Source organism: Uloborus diversus, chromosome 7 (assembly GCF_026930045.1).
Source record: "Uloborus diversus isolate 005 chromosome 7, Udiv.v.3.1, whole genome shotgun sequence".
NCBI lineage: Eukaryota > Metazoa > Arthropoda > Arachnida > Araneae > Uloboridae > Uloborus > Uloborus diversus.
In genome coordinates, this window is record NC_072737.1 from 50,155,099 (window position 1) to 50,180,417 (window position 25,319).

Genomic DNA, 25,319 nt, shown 5'->3' on the forward strand with positions numbered 1-25,319 from the left:
TTGATTTATTACTTTAATCTTAGCACATTAAGATGCATTTGATGTTCTAAGAACTTTACGCTCTAATAATTAACATTTTCTAGTCATCCAGATATAAAATAAGTAACTTCGAATAGCATTACAACACACGGTTCAAATTTATCTTTTATTATTCTGTTTTAGTATTCTATGACGTTACTGAAATGAATTTTAGAATAACAAACTTTTCCTGTTCTTAAATGTTTATGAGAATCTGTTAAGGAAAAAGTTTCATCAAAAGCGAAAGAATTTAATTTTTGTCTTCATGACGTTTATATTGGAAGAAATTTTAAAATTTAGAATATCTTTCTTTTGAAGATAAATCAAACTACTACTCAAAATATTTTGGCCACTAAATTTTTCAGTAAACGAAGACGATATCGAAAATTATTTCAAATCCAATATTTCCTATATTTAAACGTGAATCTTGATTTAAATGGTTCTTGTAATTTCACGTGTTCAGTTTTGTTTATTTATATAACTTATGTTATTTATATTGCAGTTTAACCTCATTTCAACAGAATTTAAGTTCTTATATTAATCTTCATAAGGATCAGTTTATTTCATAAGAGATGCTTTCTAATTTTTTTTTCTTTAAGACATCGGAGTACTTATGAATAATATTCAAACAACAACTTTTAAATGGTTTTGCGGGTAGTTCAATGGGAAAGGTTTGAGGCTACTTCAATTTGTACTAAATAAATGAGTAAATATTAGAGTGAAAAAGTGCGCACCTAAAATGTGAAATACTGGCAATACTTATATCGAAATGCTTATTTTTTGCGTAAAAGGTGGAATAGGTGAAATAATCTAGATTTATACTCGTATTTTTAACCCCCGACACACAAAGGAAGGGGGTTATAAGTGTGACATATCTGTGTATATATCTGTGTTCTGTGGGACTCTATAGCGCCTAAACGGATGGACCAATTTTGAAAAAAAAATGTTCGAAAGGAGAGTTGATCGAGAGTGTCCTTAGCTAGGTTGCATCTTCGGATGACATTAGTTAACGAAGATATTAATTAAAAACCTCTAAAAGGTTTTCGCGATTTTTGCAGTGAAAACATAGTTAAAAAATTTAAAATTTAATACCAAAATAAGAGGGGGGGTTTTTTTCTGTTTCTGATAGGATGTGTTTGGAACTTCCATGCTAGATAGAATTCGAATTATAACGTTTTTTAAAGCAGATTTTAAATACGGCTAAGCCATTATTCACGCGATTAGTAACCGAATTTATTGTTGACCGACATATAAATTGAACGCAATGATTTAAAAATTTTATCTTTTGCCAGTTTCTATTTGTTAACAAATAAAATACTTGTAATTGATTTTTAATAGTATAAGGCTTTTAAAAGCATTTTCAATTTTCCCTGTTGATTTTATATTTGCGACTCAGTCGGGGTTTTTTTTAATTTTTAATTTTAGTTCCTTGTAAAATAGTTTACATAACTTATCTTCTAACGACTTGTAGAAGACGCTTGAAGAACTTGCAAATTCATATCTTCTAAAAATTATATTCACCTTCAAGTCTTTAACACAATTTTCCAACGATCAAAACTTTTTCAAAACTCTTGCCCATAAATCCCTCTCTTTTCAGCCCCCTTAGGCTGCTAGCTTATTCCATTTCGGTGATCTTAGCGGCCGCAAATCATCGCGATGTCTTGGGTCCCCCAAATCACCCCATTACCTTCCTCCATGCCAAATGACTTTCCCAATCCTCTCTTCCTGTCCGAGGATTTTAAAAGCGTCAACCTTGTTCGGCAAATTAATAGGAACTAAATTAGCGGATTAATTAGGGTACTCTTCGCTAAAATTAAGACACTCTCTTAGAGAGCCGTCGGCTACAAGATCGGAGCTCCAGAAGTTTAATGGAAATTCTTAACGTCGCCTGCAACCACTCAAGAGGATTTAGTCGATAATCATAAAGAAAACGATGACCGTCTATGATTTAGTGGGCCTCTTATTAAACTATCTCTGAAATGGGGACGGAGGTTGGCGAATTTTGGAGAGTGAATGAATAAGCTTTTGTGATTTAACTAAATGCCATATTTCTTGATTGCCGAAGACATGAAGCTGCTTCAAGGTGGATGAGAAAACGGAACTAAAAGCAAACGTTAAATATCAAAACAAAAATTCATATCATACAAATATCACTTAGTTGTAAAGGCAACGTCTTTTTTAACTATCACTAACATTTAGGCGGAGATTGTGCAATAATCTTTTGTAATTTAACAAGAAAGTAAAACTTCGACAGCTAAATGGCTCATTTGAATGTTGAAGATGTGAATTTACATGAAGTTGGGTGGTATAACATAGCCAAAAATAAATGCTGTAAAAAATAGTGGAACTATCGATCAACTGAACAGGGGCGAATACAAAAAGAAGGTCATGGGGGTCATGATCCTCACAACCTTAAATCGTCGACAATGTTAGCCATCCACATTGTGTTCAAACACTTTATACTAACTATTGCAGTAATATTTTCAATTCAATAATTATTTTTAAAAGTAAATATTTGAAATACTACTTCTTATGAAATTAATTTGTAACGTTTAGGACTTCTTAGGTATTCCTGGCAGATTTGGTGCTTTTTATTGACACCCAAGCAGTTTTGGAAATTTTCCGATCCTAAAAAACCGTAGGTTCGTTTTACGAGGGAAGGGGCCACTTTTCAGCATGACCCTTCCCCCTAAAATGGTAGTTTGTACCCACCCCTGACCCTGAATGACTATAATAGATTTACCTGATTTCTTCAAATGACTTAACCCTTTAACATGTTCTTGGCGCAATATTTCGATACATGATCAGAGTGAATCCTGTTTTTGTCGTAATCTTACGTTCCAATTCAGTACTTTGTTCCTGTTTTTAAGCAATACAATGCATATCACATCATATAAATACATATAAAGGAAGGAATTGTTAACGTTTTCTGACACTTTACCTTCAACCAATTAAATGATACTAGGAAAAGCGAGTAGCATCTAACAGGGAAGGGGTTAGGAATCAGCATGATCGAAAAGTATAGTTAGTTTTGGTTACCATAAAACTGAATTTCATACGTTTAATAAAATGAAATTTGTAGAATTGTATCCTTTCAACATACTTAAAGAAATTTAAGCTTCAATTTTGACATTTAAAAGTAGTGTACTGATTTAAGCTGACCAGAGGTTCACTCAGAAGGACCTTAAGTTACAATCCCCAAAATTGCTCATTCATGCATATAAATTTTTATTTCATTGTTGTATGACGTCACTATATTTGCGTAAAAGGCGAATAACTTTACGATAAGTATTGTTTTGTATTTTCATGCCGGAAGAGGATAAAAATGCAGTCCAATTATTTCAGACCTCTGATTATTCTAACAGGTATAGGGACCGAGGCAAAACCAAAAATTGCGGATAGTTGGGCAGCTTAAAAAGGGGGGGGGGGTGGAAACGTTTTTCATGTAACTTAAGATAGCACTTTTTCACGGCGTGTTTATAACATATTTTTTTTAGATTCAACATACTTTAAAAAAAAGTTAATCTAGAAGTACATATAGAAATTATTACATTAAACGCATATATTGTACAGCTTATATTTAGAAGAAAAAAAACTGAGAAGTCAGATAAAGTGCTTCGTATTCGGCTAATTGATCATTTAGGCAATCGGCTTTCAAATCATCAGCACTTCATTGCAAAATAAAATACACTGTTGAATGAAGTTTCTATTTCAAATAACCTGAACAATTGAGTGAAGCATCTTTTTTCAATGGAATCGGTTTAAGTAGAGGACATTCCTTAAAATCAAGAAAGAGGCCCCATCTGAGATTACAGAGGACCTGTGCAAGACATGCTATCACCACAAAATGTTTCTATAAGTTATTCATAAGAATACAATTCAATCTTTGCTTGCAAAAGAAGGAATACTCCGGTTTTGAAAACTAAATGCCCGAACCACAACGAAAAATATATAAAAATCCAGAACATTCCTACCTATCCCTTTTCAAACGAGCCCAAGTCAGATTTCATTCGCCTCATATTTCTTCCCAATAATTACCTCAATGACAAACGATATTGTTCTTCACACCTCATCTTTCGCAACTCCTCGAACATCACGAGGTGCGAATTCTCTTCTTCGAAAACTCCTTCAAAAACCATACTTTTTCCCTCTTTCCACACACTTTTCTCCATTAATAATCACCTAGCTCTTTCTTCAGCAATATTTAACAGCAAAACTTCAGCAGCCCACGAATCAGGAACGGGTATCCATATTTCCAAACGACATTGCATGCATTCCGCTCATTATGCAACAAACATCCAATATTTCAGAGGGTCAATATTTTATGATGATTTTTCTGGACATGCTTTTCTTTATGGCAGCAAAGCCAGCCAGGCAGACTTGGCGACAGTGATTTTTTATGCGGAGGTAAATGTATGGCAAACCGTCGAACAATGTCCGAAATTTTCATTGATTAGTAACTTGAAATTAAAATGGATTTTTCGAGATATCTTGTTTGGAAATTAGACAGAAGATGAGGACCTAATTTTGTTCAATAATTTTTTGGACTCGTTGAATTTCAGATGATTCATAAGGTTTAAATTTGCGAATCAAGTCCGCAATTTTCATTGATTATGAACTAGAAATTAAAATAGATTCTTGAATATCTAATTTGGAAATTAGACGGAAGGTAAAGAGCCAATTTTGTTCAGTGATTGATTGGACTCGTTAAATTTCAAATGATTCAAAAGGCTTGAATTTGCAAATCAAGTTTGCAATTTTCATTGATTAGAAACTAGAAGCTAAAATGAAATTTTTTTTTAAAATCTGGAAATTAGACGGAAAATAAGAAACCAACTTTGTTCATTAATTTTTTGGACTGGTTGAATTTCAGATGAATCATAAGGTTTGAATTTGCGAATAAAATCCGTAATTTTCATTGATTAGGAACTAGAAATTAGATATCTCCAAAAATATATTTCAATCTGGAAACTAGACGGAAAATAAAGAGCCAGCTTTGTTCAATATTGTTTGGACTCGTTAAATTTCAAATGATTCCAAAGGTTTGAATTTGAATCAAGTCCGCAATTTTCCTTGATTGGAAAGCAGAAATGAAAATGAATTTTTGGAGATATCTTATTTGGAAATTAGACAGAGGATGAGGAACGAACTTTGTTTCATACTTTTTTTGGACTCGTTGAACTGCAGATGATTTAAAAGCTTCGAATTATATTTATTTAAAAAATACCCAACATCCATTGCAAATTTACTTGAAAGAAAATATTATATGAAATATAAATGAGTTTTTTGGAACTCATTTATTCTGCGCTGAATTGAAAGCTCTTAAAATGTTTCATAAATAGGTAAGCAATAGTTCGCACCAGTTACAAGTCACGTGTTTTTCGTTAAGTTTCAGACATTTAGCTTAAAGGTAAATACACTTAAATGCTGAATGTTTAGATTGAGATACTAACTCATAATGATACGCTACCGAGAAGTACAAAGCAAATTACGATACAGTATTAGCGTCAATTTTTAATATTATATGACAAAAGGTTTTAGTTATACTGTAAAAAATGTTAAAACTTAAAACACAACATGATATATTATGATTAGTTCAAAAATGAAGTTCAATATGTTTCTATCATTTAAATAAATTTGCTCCATTTTCAATACTAAATCAATATTTAAGGGAACCAATACAGAAGGATATATCGTCGCATCAAGAGGTAATATAGTTTTAATTAAAATATGTATGATTGATTTGATATTTTTGTACCATAAATTATAGTTTTTGAAACAAGAATCAAAGCATAAAAGGCCTTCAAGGAGGGAGAATAAGAGAATAAAACTCCTTGATGGAATAGAGGGAATTCAATGTTATGAACTTGTCATCAAAGAACATTTCACATGTCAAGGCGCGAAAAATAAAAAATTCTCGCTTTTACTGAACAGTATTTGAAACTCAATTATAATTGCAAATAAATCAGAAAAGTTAATAGTTTCTAAGAAAAAGAAATAGTTTTACTGCAAAGAATATCTTTCAATTGATGGACGATTTACATATTGTGGATGTCAAACTATTGTCGTTACTAGAGACATTTATCTTTGTACCGAACACTGCTGCAGTGAGGTTTTACTGTATATAATAGTGTGGTTAACCAAACAGATAACATAATTGCACCAGAAACAAGTTTCTTCTTTATCTGAAAACATTCGAATATTTTCCGTTTTTACAAGAAACATACAACAAATTTTAATACATAAAATAACATTTCAGAGCTTAAAAACATGTTTTCCCGTTAACATCCAACGCTATTTAATTTTATGACCACTAGTACTTAAAACAGGAATTGAAAGAAAGATTACTATCTTCATCATCAATCCAAAATAGTCTGCCACTTAATCCTTTTCGAACAACACGCATTCTCTCCTCCCATTCCCTTGTGGAAAATTAATTCTAAAACAATTCTTGGCTAAACAGGGGTTTTTACGACCGCTTACCTAATTATTTTCCATCTTATCTAACACTTTACTCTAGCTGGGCGGTTTAGCGCCTCGTAAAAGTAAATTTGAAAACAACGCTAATGAAAGCGAACAAAAGCTTAAGGAGGCATAAAAAAAAAGATGAACGCATTGCTCTCTTGTGGTTTTGGAGTTTATAGACAATAAAACCGCGGCTAGGCCGGCAATTTAGTAATAAATAACCTATTACACGAAGCAGCAAACTTGAAAAGAATGATAATTGATTTAACTACAAAAGGATTCTCGTAAAAACGATACGTGGAGACATTTTCATTAAGTTTTATGGTTGAATCTCGGCGTAACAGGGTTACGGTTAGGAGCAGGATTGTTTTTTTTTTCTTTAAAGGACCATTAGTGTGACGTCCTTATTTGTTTACTTACAGTGCTTTGTTGCCCTGTTGTTCACAGAGAGCACTTTTCAGCCTTATATTGTCTTAATCGTGTTTATAGATTTATTTTTATAGTGATACATTAAAAAATGAAGTTTTTAACATATTTATTCATTGAAAATCTCAAAATAAGTTGAACTAGGAAGGACATAATATAGTATAGCAAAATCTATGCTTGTCTATGCACTATATAGGGAAGCAGCGATCTGATGTTTAAATTATTTAAACCTTTGGTTTTAAGCCAATTGTATGTTAATAATATGTGTAGCGCAAGATGTAAGGACAGTAAAACTGCCGTGGGCAAATGAAGGGCAGTAACTGTAAATTTTTCCTTTTACATTTTTATTTTTTTCATTTTTGTCATCTATTGTACGTTAGTTTTGTTGTACAAGCTTACTTATTTGGGTTCCGCAGAAGAAAAAAAATAGGAAAAAATTCGTATAATTCAATTAAAAATCTCTTGTTCGTACGGAATCCAAAACGCATTTCTTCAAACATCTCGAAAAGTCAGCAGATACTGCCGTTTACCTGTCCATGGCAGTATGATTAAGCCTTCCTCCTAGGCAGGAGAACGGGATTACGTGTGGGGAAGTGGCAATCAGCGCTTATATGTCTGAAAATCAGTGTCTTCAGCCAACATGCTTACCCGGTACTTACATATAAAGCACAATTATTGACCATTGACCATGCTATACAGATCACGTAGCTCTAAGATTTACCTCATAAGAACTCCCACTCACTCTTCCCCAGGATTGTTAAACTGAAGGACGGGTTTGGTGATGCGATGGTTCAAAATGGTAACAGGAGAAGTACCTGGGGATGGAGATGTTAACAAAAGCACGAGGCAGTATCACCAGGTAAGTCTGATGATCATCACCGATATGCCTCGGAAAAGTTCGCAATATCTCTTCAGAAAAAGGACGCAGCAAGAAAGGAAAGTAATTGTGTTCACCCCCTTAAATCCTTAGTTTTAAGCCACGTTGTCTAAGCGTGCTATTTTACACGCATGTAATGACTATTATGACCAAATCAGAACTGACCTGCTGAAAGTAAATTCAGTTTCATACCTACACAGTTTGATTAACCAAACTATTCTATCCTACCAACGCATGCTTTGGTGAATCCAGGTGCATCTTCAACACACGCCGTTCAGGTATTATTACTCAGTGGCGTCGCGAAAGATGTTTCATGGGGGCAGTTCATATGAAATTTTTTGAAATTGAAAGCCGAAAACTCAATTATAGCCCTTGCATGTATGCATGTAAGTTCATACATATAATTTTGAGCCTCATGGGGGGGGGAGGGTTATGACTCCCCTATCCCCCCTTTGGCCACGCCACAGGTATTACTACACTACCCATAGAGATTACTCAACTGGAAAACCGAACCAAAACTCCTCCCTTGAACAATTTGACGTCAGAAACTCGACATCTCTAATAAAAACTACTTTCTATTTAGCATTCAAAACAGCGATTCAGTAAGATGACGTCCGACAGAATAATGCAGCAAGCCTTATCAATTTCTGTTATCGGTGGGTGAAACCTAAACCATGCTCGTACGAATGCACAGACACAATGTATCCTACACAGTTGGGTCAATCCTACCTACACAGCCATACCTACACAGTTTGATTAGTCAAACTAGCCTATCATACAGGAGTATGCTTCGATGATTGCAACCAACTTATAACACAGATATCGAACACACAAGAAGTTGAGATATTACTGCACTACCCATAGAAATCATTCCTCTAGAAAACCCAACCAAAGCTCCTCCCTTGACCAATCTGACGTCACAACCTCGACATCTCTAATGAAAACTACTTTCTATTTAGCATTCAAACCCGTGATTCAGTAAGATGACGTCCGACAGAATGGTGCAGCAAGCCTTATCAATTTCTGTTATCGGTGGGCGAAACCAAAACCATGCTCGTACGAATGTACAGACATATTAATGTATTTCAAGGCATCGTAAATTATCATCAAAACGGTCGCTCCTTTCAGCGCTGAGTAATAATTACCGTCGCATTTGTAATTAATTACTCCCTCCATATTTAATGGCTGGGTTGCGGTTCGCCGCAGGTCCTTTTGCCGTAATTGCGGTCATTTGCTTTCTCATGATTTCAATCATATACCGTTCGCCAGCAACGAACCGGCCTCGCACAACATTTTGTTTCCCCAAAAACCGTGATTGCGGTTATGGTGTTTTAGTTGAAAGCAAAATTTTATTTCTTAACTGATCTCAGTTATGTTTATATGAATGCTTTACTTTATCGTCGCTTGTTGACGATGGCATAATTCTATCTTATTTTTGAATTGAAAATGTACGCGAAAGGTTATACAGGGTGTCCGAAAAGTCTCTGAGATGCTTAAAAAATTCATTAAAAAGTTACAAATTATCGTATGATGTTGTGGTGTGGGACATAATGCTTCGCAGGTTCAAGAATTTCTTATGACGGACATCGTAAAAAAAGTTAAAAGGAGAAGGGGAAAAAAAGTGTAATTATAGGTAATCGCTGTATCGTCACAGTGAGAAAAGCAAACGTCATGTAAGGTTTTTAATCATTTTATTAAACAGAAAGCAAAATCTTTCATTACCAGAGTTTAGAGTGTAACACGAGTGGTGGTTGTTAACCATAACCGTTTGTGGTCATGAAATGAGCTTGATTACCTTTTAGAGGTGTTTCGAACAACATACGGAGCACAAATTGAACCCTGGTAATGAAAAGTATTGCTTTCTGTTTAATAGAATGATTAAGCACCTCACATGAAGTGTTTTTCTTTCTGTCTCGATACAGCAATTACTTATATCATTACACTTTTTTATTTTTTTTCCCTCTTTTTTGCGATGTCAAAAAATAAATAAATAAATAAATAAATAAATTATTGAACTTGTGAAGTATTACGGCGTAAACTGCATATTCATACTTCATTTTGTTGCTTTTATATGAATTTTTAAAATGTGTCAAGGACTTTTCGGACACCTTATATTTCGCTTTTGTATTCATGTAAGTACTAGTAAAGCAAATGTCAGATGGTGAATTTGAATCTTATTTTCTATTTAACTGCATAAAGGGGATGCTTCGAATGCTTCAAACACATGTACTAGAAATAGTTTCCTGCTTATGATTATTGGATCGTACTGAAATTCAATTGTTCTATTTTAAAGTATCGTGAGAACCAAGATGGCATGAATATATTTTCGATTAGAGTTAAAAAACGACTCAACCTTCCCCTACAAAGCAAAATAAAGTTAGAACTGAAGACCTGACTTTGGAAACTTTCTTTTCAATTTTAATTTTAGCAATGAAGCGTTTTTTCCCCCCGTTTCTAAAATCTACTAACTTACCAAAATGTTTTCTCTTTTAGCAAATTTTTAGTATTTAGTCATGCCGAGCAAATCAAGATTAATTCTTCTATGTTATCAATTTCAGTTACTAAATTAATATGTATGATCAGTAAGTTGCACTTACACTAATAAATTTTTTTTTTTTAATATAATTTTAGCAATCTCACTTATACGTGTCTAACTAAAGTTACAAGATTCGTGTTTGACTCAGCAGACCAGAGGTTAACTGACCCAATGTTATAGTAGCAACATTATGTTACATTTTACCACAAACGAAAAGTCATGATACATTGTCTTGCCCACATCAAGTAAAGAACATTGGAAAGTCCCTTTTTTACTTCCTTTTACAAAAAAAGGAAGTATTGTATTCGCGAAAAAAAATTCACTCAAAAATCGGCCTTAATTTCCATTTTGTTCACCCCCGAATGAATGTTGAGTTTATTTCCCAACCCGATCACATGTGGATATATGCCTAGGAACGTATAGACACCCGAAATATCCATTTTGACGATCCCCGAGTTAATTACGAGTTTTCTCGTGATGTCTGTATGTACGTATGTATGTGTGTATGTATGTCGCATAACTCAAGAACGGAATGTCCTAGAAATTTGAAATTTGGTACTTAAGACTCGTAGTGGGGTCTAGTTGTGCACCTCTCTTTTTGGTTGCATTTGGATGCTCCAAAGGGGGTCTTTTGCTCCTTTTTGAAGGGAAATCATTGTTAATTTCGATGTAAACTCAAAGGGTGTTATAATTTGGCGGACACTTGGCAATATATCGCCAGTCTTTTGATCGCCAAGTTTTGTCGCTAACTTGGCGACAAATTTGGCGATTTAAAAAAAATTAATCTGGTTTTAATTTGACCACTGTTGGTGATATTTAGAGAGTAAACTATTGAATCACATAAAACTGCCAATAATGCGAAAATGACATTAAATTGGAGTAAAAGGAAGTCATGTGATGCACACATCAGCTCGTTTCTTTTGTTTCTTTCATGCAAACACAAAGCAAATGCTCAGCACCAAAAAAGTTAAGCAACCTCCAGAACAACCTACTATCCTTGCTGATCAATCTAGAGCTCTTGGAAAAGAAAATTAAAAATCCTGTCCAATTCTGTCACTCGACTTTTATTTCAGAGTGTGAATATAAGGGTATATCGTTGTTAATTAACCTCTTACGGGAAAAAACATTAATACAATCTTACTCACATGATAATTTAAATAGAAAATTAAAATCTAAAAATAAAAAATTTAAAAAAATGGCATTATCATTTCCGGTCGCTGTGTTTGAAGTATTCAAAACCCCTTTACGCTTCTAAACTTCGATGCACACCAAAGTCAGTGATTTTTGTGAAATAGTTTAAAAACATCCATGGAAGATAGATGTCAATAGACACAGATAAAATAGACATTGAGAATCAAATTGGAGACTATTGGAGATCAGTGAAAGAATGCGAAAACAAAGCAATCGGAAATCAGCATGTACAAATCAAATTGGACACCAAACCGCCAATCATTGGCATACTCCAGGGATAAGTGGGACCATTTCTCTCCGATATAATCAGGAATTTCATCGATGAGGCTACGCATCGGAGGATTTTCGCAATTCAGACTTCCCATTGTACGCAAATGACACTACCCACATGGCAAAAAAGGTGCCATAAAGGATGGAGAACGGGGATCCCAGCAAACAGGTGCTAAGGGTCAGGCACATCCCTCTGCAAGAAGAAACTTGCTCCAGAGGACTTGATGGTTTTGTAATGAGATTCGTAGCCATGTTTTGTTGATGTTTTCCATCACAATGGCGATAAAGACAGGTTGACTGTGATCTGTGATCAGCTGTTCGTGATTATATAAAATAACTGTATTTGGGGAGGCATAAAAAAATATTTGCTCAGCTCTTTGGCATTACTTGCCATCAAAGTTTGAGAAAAAATTGATGTGAATGCGTCGGTAATGAGTTTTGCATTGCAATTTGAAGACGTGGATCAAATTTTCAATAAACCTCTGAAGTGAACTAGCATCAAGCTAATTCTGTTTTGCCAATGAAAATATGAAATAAATGAATTTAGAATTCATTCACACCAAAACATTGCATGTTGAGGAGTATCATTCAAAACAATTTTTCCACGAGCCTTGATTTTTATTCCTATTGCATTACATAAAATTATTGGTTTTGGAGAGATATTCTCTTGGCTGTTGCAATAATATGATAGTATTTGTGCAACCTGTCTTGCGGCTAGGGGAAGAGGGGAGGGACTTAGATTATAGAAAATTTGTTATGTGTGTGAGTGTACTTAATTTTGTTGCTCACGGCAGGGGGGGGGGATTGAAAAGAGAGTTGCTTGGGTGGAAATTGAAAAGATAATTGCACGAAAAGGTTTGACTATGCTTCACTATGGATATTATCACCGAATGTGTGATCTGGTTCTGGTGAAAAAAATTGAAAGATTTAATGAATATGAGATCTGGCCATTGTGTGGGAGATTAAAGGATTGATTGAATTGGAATGTCTGAAGTATTCTTTAATGGAAGTTTTAATGTTATTCAATGCAAATGCTATTTACATGGCGGATTATTTTACATTTTAATAACAGCTTCAATCTTGTTTAACCGGATACTTCTTATATGATTAGATCCAGGCTAACGACTTTTAAAGTCGAGATTTAAAAAAAAAAAGTCACAAACTGGTTTCTTAAAGTGCCTTGCAAAATTTTGACGAGTATCTTTTCATCACATTGAAAAATAAAAAAGAAAAAAAAAAGTTGCTTAGCTTTTAAAATTTTGACAGTATCCAATCTATTAATGATTTATAGCCTTTAAGTTGCATCAACATTTTAAAACAGTTTTTTTAATGAATTTATTAACGCTCAAGAGATTTTTAACTCAATACGCTTTGGCGCTGGTCTTTGAACTTCAGAAACTTATAAACTTTCACAACCAATATAGTATTTTAAATTTTCTTCTTAACAATTATGCTGAAGTAATTGCTACATATATTATCATATTGAAATTTTATGTTTCAATACGTTTTGAGTACTTTTCCAATCTGAAAATAAAGTGTTTTTGTTCGTTACTGTTTCTATACTTGCGTCCAAAATTTTAAGCCTTCTCATTTTGCAAATAAAATATAATGTAATTGTGTTGCTATTTAGCGGGAAATTGTTGCTCGTCACCTGTAGTTTATCAAAAAATGAGTAACTTCTAACTATATCTGCTCTCACGGCTGCAAGTTTTAATTTTTCCGTTAGGGGAAACATAAAAATTGCAGAAGGATGGTAAATGCTCTTTTGCTCCCCATCCATTCCACTAATAAAAATACAAACTATGGACTCGGAGAACAAAAATGTTTACCCACAAAAATACAAAAAGAAATAAAAGGCCAAGAAATATGTCCTCATAAAAATACAAAAACGATACTTAGAAGGCAAAGAAATATATGAAAAATGTAAAAACTATTAGATTATGCATTATTTAAAAAATAGACCTGGATGTATAGATCAAGTTAATTGAAATTGCAGCAAAAAGAAGGTTAAAAACTAAAATATCTATGCATATTTGTGATAGACTATGGAATAACTGCATTTTACTTAAGGCTTACAAAATACCGAAATGGAATATTTTGGTAAAGAGAAATTAGTAAACACTAAGCTAAAACTAATCTAAAAACCAATCTATACAAAATTTTTGAATTCTAAAATACTATGTGCGTAAAGCATTTCGTAGTAAAAAAAGACCCCAGTGGTACACATTTAGATACCAGCTAAATGATAGTAAAACCCAAACATAGTCTGAAAAAATATTGGAGAGCATTTTATCAAAGAAGTAGAAGAATCCAATCATACAAATTTAAGTAAGTAAAAGATAGTTTGAGTTTCAATAACCAAAGTTCAAGTGCTCCACTGTTCGAAAATTATTTAAAAGTATTAAGTTGAAGAAATTGGCGCAAATGAATAAATCTAAGTCTAAAAGATAGTGAAACTAAATTTAAAAAAAATATATTTAAAGTTTTTTTGCAGTTTAATTTTGAAGTTAATGGTACACTAGCAACGAAATATGCTCATATTTACAAAAGAATCTTATAAAAGTCATTGGAAGACATTTTGCACAGTGATTGCTTCTTTTGCGTAGTTTTGACGGGAAAAAAGTAAAATCGAGAATTTATACCCGATCTGTACGGACATGATTTTAATTTTTACACATCCCCCCAAAACATTTCTACATTTGAAGTGAAAATTGCGCGTGTAAAAGAGACATCCAACGTATAGATTTCAAAGGGCGTGAAGAGAAGTTTTGCGGCGTGATCAGGCATAAGGATTCCCACGGGGGGTCAGGTCAAAATTCGACCGCAGAGAAAATATATACAGGTGGACTGACAGCCTGATATGCGAAGCGACCCGCAGGGGGCAACAAAACTCGCAAAATAGGATGACTCGGAAGGCTTTGTTATGGACAGTTAGGCGTCGTGTTCAGCATTTTCGCGCTTTAAAATTCTAAGCTTCACCTAGGTAAAGAAACAGTTTGACGTTGAGTGCTTCAGAGAGAGAGGTGCGGGCGAAAATTGTCAAAAACAATAATCGTTAGAAAGTAACAAGTTTTACTTTCAGGTGTGAAGGGGAAAATGACCTTTTCTGTTTCGTGGGTTTAAGAATTTGTTTCACTTAGTATGTGTGGCAGGTTTATTTTAAATTTAAGTCATATACGGAAATTTTACGATAAAGCGGTGATGGCTTATGAATGAATTGATCGGTGGTCAAAATCCCGTTATTTATTTTGCTTTGAAATTCTAAGCTTCCTCTCGCAAAGAAACAGTTTGACGTTGAGTGCTTCAGAGAGAGGTGCGGGCGAAAATTGTCAAAAACAATAATCGTTAGAAAGTAACAAGTTTTACTTTCAGGTGTGAAGGGGAAAATGACCTTTTCTGTTTCCTGGGTTTAAGAATTTGTTTCGCTTAGCATGTGTGGCATGTTTATTTTAAATTTAAATTATGTACGGAAATTTTACGAGAAAGAGGTGATGGCTTATGAGTGAAATGATCCGTGGTCGAAATCGCGTTATTTACTTTCCACAAGTGTGTTTTCCTCATTCTGAATTATCTTATATGCTAATTTAGAAGATAAACTTCACAAATCATGAACAAAAAAACACAAGTTTAACATTTTTGAGCTTTAAATTCCAAACTTCAGCTAGCTAAGGAAACAGTTTGGCGTTGAGTGCTTCAGAAAGAGAGAGAGAGGTGCGGGCGAAAATTGTCAAAAACAATAATTGTTAGAAAGTAACAAGCTTTACTTTCAGGTGTGAAGGGGAAAATGACCTTGCTTAGCATATCATCGTCTCAGAGCATCACTAAGACATCTAATCCCAGGAATAACACTAACATACCTTACTCTTGCTCTGATGCGACGATATGTGGCAGGTTAATTTAAATATTATTATGAAATTTTGCAAAATTGCGGTTATGGCTCATGAGCGGATTAATCTGTGGTCAAACTCTTGTTTGATATTTTCCACAACCGTGTTCTCCTTGTACTGAAATATCTTATTTGTTTATTTAGAAGATAGAATATAATAGAATGGATAAAATACTATAAGAGAGTTCAGTATTTTTGCGCTTTAAATTCTATGCTTCGCCTTGCTAAAAGAACAGTTTGACGTTGAGTGTTTCAGAGAAAGGTACGGGCGCGAATATTGTCAAAAACAATAATCGAGTAACAAGTTTTACTTTCAGGTGTAAAGGGGAAAATGATCTCCTCAGTTTCGTAGTGGAAATACGCAAGTTTCATTCATGATTTTAATATTAGTTTTATAACATATTTTCCAATTTCAAAGTGCAGAAGTATTTTTTTCTTTTTTAATACTTTCATAAAACTGTTGAAGCCGAGTTTCAGGGGAAATCATTGTACTTTAAATCGACGCATTTTCAAAATTACCTATCTAACGCAACTTCATATCGAGTATTAAGTTCTCCAAAAACTGGCTCAAAATTTCCAGAAATTTTGTGAACAATGCATCAAAACAAAAATCTACCAACCAGTCCTGAAAAGAAAGTATTTTTAAACAAAAAGTGACATTTTTAAGTAGATAGATGACATGTATTTAAAATTTCAAAAGTATTACACAATTACGTTTTTTCCCAGAAGCAGATCTGACCTTTTCAGAAATGTTTAACGTAGTAATTAAAACGCAACTTTTGAATTTTCAAAGTAAAAAGTAACAGCAAAGAAGGAAGATAAATATGATAAAATGATTAAAAGAAATATAATTTCGTAATTGACGTTTCACAACGAATCATCACCGACTAAGTTTTATCCGTCGCAATAAGAAAGATTTACCCTTCCAATGAAAAAAATAGATATTCTGTTCTGATATATTTAATGCATATGCACAAACCTCAAAAATTACCACAAAAATTAATTTTCTGTAAAAAAAAATTAAATGCTGTGTTACGGAAAATAAAATCATTATTTATCAACGTAATCAACAAGTTATTTACCTTAGTCATTGAACCAATGCAATTCAGTCAAAACTTCTCTAAACTACATTGCTAAATATCTTAAACAAGTCAATGTTTTTTTTTTTCTTTAAGTTTTTCAATTGAAAAGAATAAGAAGTAATTTTGTATTACTTTACTACATAATTATAATAATTTTTCTGCTGAGTTTAACTGTAAAGATGCGCACTTTTGTTCGAATTTCAATGAAAGTATGCATAAGCCATTCATTTACAATATTCATTTTTATAATGATAAAAACATAATCATCCCAAATAAATTCCCGTAGTTTTGATTATTACATTTCAATAGTTATGATCAGCAACTTTCTTTAGAATAGAAAAGCTTATCTGATAAAAACGGCTACTTACTGTCATTAGCATTGATTTTTCATCAGCAAAAGTAAACCAGTATTCCGATTTTTCTTGGATCTGATTTCTTCTTTTACAGAGCAATGAATTGTGTTTATAACAAGTTTACTTAATAACTATAATTGCTTTTTATGCAAAGAGCATTTATCAAGCTCATAGCATAACAAATCGCATTTTTATGTAAAGGCTAAGAACAAGTGTATTAATTGCCGTTACGGTTAGCACGTTTGTAAGGAAATGTATTAATTATTATCCATTTAGCAGCTTTGTATTATTAACTATGATTAACTTTTCGTTTGATTCATAGCTCTTTGAGTTCTCCATCAGTATAAAACCATGTATTTTGGTAAATTGTAAACGTTTATTTTTATGAATTTTCCGAAAAAAAAAAAACGATCGGTTTGATATGATTATGATGGAAGATTTTCTTGAAAGAAAAATAAACTGCGAGATCCTTTTTTGTTTCAAGTAGATTCATATAAAACTTTTGCTGAGTGCAATCAATTACCTTCCCACTTCCAAACATATTTTAACATTACCAAGTGTAAACCAGAAAAAAAAAAAAAAATCCCGAGCTTCAAGTTAGACTCCGCCAAGTTTCTTCTTCTTCTTTTTTTTTCTTTGCCAACAGGATGGTGCTGGTTTTTTATGACCAAGGTTGAGGTTTCAAACCCATCCTCCAGCCGGTAGATTTTCAAGGTGCAGAAAATTCATGTAGTACATTGTTAAAACTGCGGGTTGCATGTGGCACATTTGGGATGAAATGCTTGTCACACGAGCAACGCCCCATTAAGGGTGCTATTTTGGCTCACTATGGCACGCTTAATGGAGTTCTGCTGGTGCGACAAGCATTTCTCCCACATAGGTGCCATGTGCAACCCACAGTTTTAACAGTGTATGGACACGCTAAAGATCCTTTGAGTATGCATTTGGCTTGAATAATCAGGGTTTAATAAAAATCCTAGTGCAATTTCGCACCGTAAGAGTCCAAGTATTCTCCAATAGGTGAGAAACTGGGAGTCAAAATTCTCGTGTGGAGGGACTTTCCCCTGATATAGCAGTGTCACTTAAAAGAAGGCAGTCCCTCGGAAATAAACTACGTCTGAAAACGGTGAGGAACCAATACACAGCACCATTAGAAAGAAAAAAAGAGATTGAGAGAGGGAGAGAGAGAAAGTGATTTTTTTTCCACTGTTATTGGCAGCACTGGACATGTTTTGCTAAAAATTTAACAGTTTTCAAATTTAACCAACAAGTCATCTTTTCAATTAAACATTATGACTCCAGCAATCCAGCGAATCTGATCATCATGACTACAACGTGTAATTTAATTTTAACTCTGATATTTGGGGCAAACTTGTATTAGTTTTACCTTTTACAGTGAAAACCAATTTCTGTACCTTTTGATATGAGCAACGAAAAAACTAACGCAGTGCCTCAGAGGGATGCTGTGGCACTGCTGAAGCCCAACCCAAATCGTTTCTGGAGGGGGGGGGAGGCTGGGAAACACCACATAATAAATATTTGATAGCTGTCATTGCATAAAGGGTTTGCAATTGCATTGCACATTAACACGAGCATATTTCTTATTAGCTCAATATTTCACAGAAGCATCTGTCTCCTTCACAGTCCATGGGAGAATTAACGTTCATCATTACGTCTATGACAAAACCAATTCCATAAATTACTCTCTTTTTTAATATTCAACAAGTAAGGCGAAACCAAAATGATGAATATTATTACCTGAGCGAAAAAACATCGAAACATTTACCTGGCCCTAGGCAGATTACCCGCTGGATGATTTAACCCAACTCACACTGCAAACACGTTCAATAAACAGCCATTTCAATCTTCACTTTTTTGCCTTCAACAGTGGTTGGGAGGAGCTCGGGAGCACCCTGCAGTGATCACCTGATGTGTCAATCGGCGTGTGTCAAAAAAAAAAAAAAAAGAACACTCTACCTGTCCTCTTCGAATGCCATCCTATTTTTCTTTCTGTTCGAAAACCCCCCTCTGCTTGCCTTGCCAACAGAGGTTACAGTGTTAATCAAGCGTAGATGATCCGCCTACTTTTTGATTATGGAAGAATTTTCGCACCTTCTTCTGTCCTTATAAGGTCAAAGCAGCCCGTGTAGGTGAAAGTGTGCTCCAGTCGAAATGTGATTTAAACTTCGAGCTGTCAAGGTTTTATTAACAGATGCTGAAAGACGGACAGTTTGAGGAGAATCTTTACCTATCGTTGGACTTTGTCAGAAATCGTTTCAGGAAAAGCCGAGAAACCAAATTTGCGATGGTGGTGTTTAGCGTAAGCTGCAATTCGCAAATAAAACCTACCACCTCCCATAATCTGAACTCATTGGGAACAGTCATTCTCGGATTATTTACCAGATAGTTAGAGGTTAAAATATTTATTTTTGCGATGAAACGTTAAAAAAACAAGACAGGCAGGCATGTGGACTTGTCGACATAATTGAAAGCTTAAAACTTCTACTACTGATATAAATGATTTTATCTTTGATAGAAGTGGTTATTAATTCATAAATTATTTATTAACAAACTAGTTGTACCCGCACGGCTTTGCTCGTAGTAGAAAATTAAAAGGTCTTTTGGTTCGCCTGTATGTTTACAAATAGTGTATGATGAATTTCTCGTCAATTGGCTTACCCATGTTACGGTTCCACGTTGTGATGACTTGGTAATTTACTCATCCATCTTATGATAATTTTGCTCGGGAAAATGTTCTTAAAATTAAAATAGAAAGAGAAAAAAATCGAATTTTCGAAAAATCGCTTCGAGGTGCACACTCCCATGCTACAAATTAACTTTACCAATTTCATGAAAATCGGCCGAACGGTTTAGGCGCTGTGCGCGTCACAGAGATCCAGACATCCAGACAGAGAGACTTTGAGCTTTATTATTGAAACTAATTTGTTAACTGTAGTAACACTTAACTTTACAATTACTATTATTCATGTTTATTTCTCTCCACGAAACATTAGCATGTCGGTGACGCGAAATCAAGATTTTATCCCTACCAAAAATTGTCTGGAATGTCCGAAGAAGTTCTTAAAAAGAGAACGAAAGAGAGAGAGAGACAGGCAACACAAATTGCAAACACGTGTTTCAGGTTACGAGAAACCTCTTAAACAATGCATAAAGATGTAAGTGCTGAGATGAAGCAACATTTAAAAAAATTCGTGGGCTAGTAGCCGTTGTTTCCATCTTTCTTAGTTTTTTAATCGACATGATGTTAACACGCCCGCATTTATAAATAACCATAACGGTGTCCATGGGACGCAGCGTGAATAATAACAGCATTTTCCCAATAATATGAAATTACCTGCAAAATAATTTAATGACTAAAAAACTTCCGCTGAGTAAGGAACGAGCTATTGAATTCGAAACTATTGGAGCGTGTTCCTTACCCATCGAAAGTTTTTTAGTCATTAAGTTATTTTGCTGATAAATGAGGGAAGATTTTAATGAAGAGTAAAAAAGTTAGTGACTTATAGGAAAAAATAAACAGAAGAGAATATGCTAATGGCTAGAGCAAAATAATAATGAATTTGGAACCAGTTTGTCGCCTAAGTATTTAAGTTCCAAGTGCAAAGTTGAAAATTAAAACAACTGAGGAGAAAACCTTATTAGTAGCTTAAAAAGTTTAGTAATTAAACAGAAATTCATAATAATTAAGGGAACAACGCTAATGACTAAGAAAAAAACTCCAATGACTAAGGAGCGAACCTACTAAATAAAGAAACTGCTAAAATGGCGAAACTTGTCAAATTTGAGGACAAAACTCAAACAATAATTCGAAGAACATTCTTATGATTAGTATAGAAATTCTATTATTTACAGTGAAAATCTTGACAGTTAAAGAGTAAATTCAAATGACTTAAATTGCTAGAAATATCTTCAACATATAATGCAGGGATTTCTTTAATTCAGTTCTTTTTTTTTTTTTTTTTCTAAAAAATGAATGATTTTGGAAAAGGATCCAAAAGACCTGATTACCCCACACCTCAAACTTCTGAAACCAAGACATTGATGCTTTCAAATTTAAGGATTCCCAAATCCTATAAATATTTTTTTTCATTACTTATTGAAATGACTTTCAGCAGTTGCCGATATATTGCGTCAATGTACTATATACTATCACTAAGTCGATGCTTCGTTTTTTCTGTTTGTTTAAGTCCACAACTACGTCTTTCCCTTTGTTTCCTTTATTTTGTTTCATTGCAATTGTTAATTCAGGTAGTCGTTACCAGGCCCTAAGCGCCATTTTGGGTTAAAAAAGCGCAAATATTAGCAAGATTTGATAGGAGAGTTATTCCTACCCCCCCCCCCCCTCTCACGCACTTGAGTTACGGTTCTGAGTCTTTAAGTTTTAGAAGCCCAATAAATACAAAACCACATATTTAAATAACCTAGCGCAGTTGCACATGCATTTTGCACTTCCAGTGCAAGAAGGAGACAACTCAGAATCGACTACTTGCTCCAGGGAAGGCATTCAAAGCTCTAAACCATAATTTCAAAGGCTAGTTTCGTTTCATTATAATTATCTGTCGATAAATAACGTTTTGGATTGTTATTATCATTTTGGGGTGTTAATGTTTTTAAATACATGTATAATTCTGGGGAATAATTATAAAATTATTCGAAAATCTAATTACGAATATCATTTGAATTATTTCGAACCACTTATAAGTAAAAGCAAATAAAGACATGGCTTGACAACACCACGAATTCAGTAAAACACATTTAATTCTGAATTTACTGCCATTTTTATTTTATTTATTTTTATTTATTTTTTATTCATTTATTTTTTTATTTACTTATTTATTTTTTATTTATTTATTTTTTAATTACTTATTTATTTTTTATTTACTTATTTATTTATTTACTTGCTAATTTAATTATTTACATATTTATCGTATTTTATTTATTTTCTTTTGAGTTATGACCATGTTTCATTGGAGGCGCAATTTATTAAATGCTGTCACGAATATTTTATTATTGATATGTAATAAATTCTAAGACACACCTATTATTTAATTGCTTCTTTTTGGTAAATTATAGATAACGGATGTCTTCCATATGTTTGCATTTGTTACCCAGAGTAGTTCGTATCAGGCCTTATTTCGAGCCAGCCTAAGGCAAAAAATACTATCCACGAGAGGTATTTCACCCACCTGTACTCTGGATTCGACAAGGTCCAGCCTCATCGCCAGGGCTTCCCTCATGAAGACGTCCGGGTAGTGCGAGGCCTCGAACGCCTTCTCCAACTCCTCCAACTGCCAGCCGTTGAAGTTGGTCCGCGTCCGGCGCCTCTTGCCCTGACTCCCACTCGTCGAGCTGGCATCGTTCTCGCAGTCGGAATCGCCTGAAGAGAAGAAAACAGCGCCTATAGTGCGTGCAAAACAAAAAATGTCACATAAAATGGAGGTCACATGAAAACAAAAATCATAAAGTCACTAAATTAAACAGGATGTTTATAAAGTCTTAGACGGATAAAGAAAATTCATTCAAAAAGAAAAATGTTTCAGATTTAAGCATTGTTCTTTTATTTTGGTTTTTATCTCAAAAAGTTTTTGTCATAACGATAATACCAGGGTTGGCCGGATTGGACCCAATGGATTTTTTTGAAAAAACCCTTTTAAAAAACCCATTATTTAGCCCACTTTTGGGTTTTTTAAAATTTTCTGAGAAGTTTTTTAAAAAATTAATTCATTTAAATACTTTTACAATTTAAACTTCTTTTTTATTTGTTCTTCAACACAGACAATGGACATAAAAAATGAATTTTGAACTTTAATAGTATTTCTTAACTCTTAACGGCATTAAAAAATACTTCAAAGATTTTAAATAAATATATTTAACTTTTTCTTTAACTGGTCAATAAATAACTCAAATTATCTTGACTAAGTCCTGTCCCGTCTGATTTTCCCAATATTTGTAGATTATACAGAGGAAACTATTCTATCTAAAAGGCTTTCATGTGAATTATTTTCTGCAAACCAACACGTCACAAATCTCGAATAAACAAGGTATATTTTTTAGAAATTAACAGGTTTTACATACGGTCGGACAGAAAAGAGAACTATGCTACAAGTACCCCACAGTTTCCCTAAAAAAAGACAAATAAACCCCCACATCTCTTAAAAAATCCCAGCTTTAGTTGGGTTTTTTTGGTTTTATTTAAAAAAATACAAAAAAAAAAAAAAAAAAAAAAAACCGTGGGTCCATGTGCTTTTTTAAAAAACCCGAATTTTTGCCAACCCTGGTTCGTTGGTTGGTTGGTTGGTTTGACGCAAGAGCCCTTGAGAGCTATACTGCGCCACCAACCCTGGATAATACACTATAGTAGCTATGAGCAGGGTTGCGGAGTCGGACCGCTTTTGAGGTAAAAGAATAGACTGAGTTTTTTTTTTTTTTTTTTTTTTTCATTTTCAATTTTTGATGTTAACACCACCTGCATCACTTAAGCTAATATTGTGCCAGTGACAAACCAAAATAAAAAAGAAATTATATACGAATCTTTAATAGTTTTTTAAAATAAATTTTCATCGTCAGTGAAAGACTTTGTAAACACCATGCTCTGTATATACACTGCTAAATGTACCATGTTACAGAAAAATATTATTGTGTAGAAAATGCAATTTAAACATTGCTACGCATTACAAACTTATTAATTACGCAACGAATTACAAACCCGTAACAAAGTTATACAAGTGCACACATAGCCATTAGAAAATGCAGATAGGTGTTTCAGGTTTACAAGTAACCCCATATTCAATGCAGAAAAAAAAGGGTTCTTTGTAACTTAGAAACAAGTGTCTGCAATTTCTAGTTGCTATTTTTATAATTTTTACGTTTTTATGAATTTGTAACTTATTTCACAAAGGTAAGTATTTTATCTGTATCCTATAGATAAGTTACAATGATTGCAATGCAGGTAAGTTAAAGTTTCTTAAGTATTATTCAATGTGAAACAAAAAGTTTTTTTACTAAAAAAGTACTACATTGAAGAAAATTACTTCATACGATGCATACCTAAAGTCATTAGACGAAAAGAGAGCGATGATATGGTCAACGGTTATTCACCGCGATGCTTTAAGTTTTCACATTTATTAAGGGATACAGTCCAAACCTCGAGCCCCCGAGGTTGGTTGGAACCTCGAGCTGGACTGGAGCTGACGCTCATTTTGGTACCTTAACCGGAGACTTTTTTGACCTCCAAATAGGAGCGTGCACAGGCGGCGGGAGAAGGGACACCTGTTGGCCCGGGCCTGAAGGGAGTACAATATTTTTAAAACTAGGCGTGAAATATAGGATTAAACAATATGAAGGGGAGCCCGGAAAAGTCATTTGTGACGGGCCCCAAAATTTCTGTGCACACGCCTGCTTCTAATTCTAGCCATGCTGACTCCTGCATGGTAAAACTTATAGTTTAGAGCTAAAAAGTGGGCCATAGTTGAAGATAAATTATTACTAAAAAGTTATAAAATATTCTGTACGTAAGAAATACGTACGAAATAAAACGGACGACACATAAAAAATGTCATTACTCAAAAACATACTATGTATAGGAACATTGTCGATGACTGCACTATAACATTGGAAATTCATCGCAAGAAAGTCAATAAACCGTGATAATACAAGACAGTTCTTATAAAATACGCTTTGCATAAAAAAGTCATCACAAGGAGGTTACCGGCTCAGAATTCGCAGACCTGCTTTTTGGTCTATTGTCCAGCATAGTGTTCTGGCATCGTTTAAACTAGCGTTTGCTTAATGATTTAATTTTCTCCCCTCTCCCACCGTATTCCCCTTACTGCTAACTTAATTTCTCTCAAAACAAAACAACACTTCAGACAACACCAACAATTCCAACGATCGCTTTCGATCAAACAATTTTCTCCCGGAATTTAACCCGTCCTTTTTTCACTCTTTCTCTCTCAAAGAAACCCAAAACTCCCAGATAAATTCTCTCCTAAATCCAGATTTCATTACGGAGAGCACAATTCCGCAAGAAAACCCAGTCGAAGAGGGGGCGAAAAAAGAGGGGGATTCAAGCAGAAGCACCTCTTTTTTTATTCTCCCCAAACCCTGCTATCCAAATGGGCGAGAAAAAAGGGAATATTTTTTCTCCTTTTTGAGACTGTATTACACCCACACCTTAACTCGGTAGAAAAGAGAT

The 25,319-nt window shown here is 34.0% G+C and overlaps 1 protein-coding gene across 2 annotated transcripts in view; it reads right to left on the reverse strand.

Moving 5' to 3' along the window:
* LOC129225855 (homeobox protein unc-4 homolog) overlaps window positions 1-25,319 on the reverse strand; it is a 204,595-nt gene that overhangs the window by 61,492 nt on the left and 117,784 nt on the right. The window contains exon 2 of one of the 2 annotated variants that reach the window (XM_054860377.1): window positions 22,312-22,502. In XM_054860377.1, coding sequence (XP_054716352.1) covers window positions 22,312-22,502 — 191 coding nt within the window. Of the gene's footprint in view, window positions 1-22,311; window positions 22,524-25,319 lie in introns of both variants that reach the window. The other variant, XM_054860376.1, reaches the window with a different exon arrangement.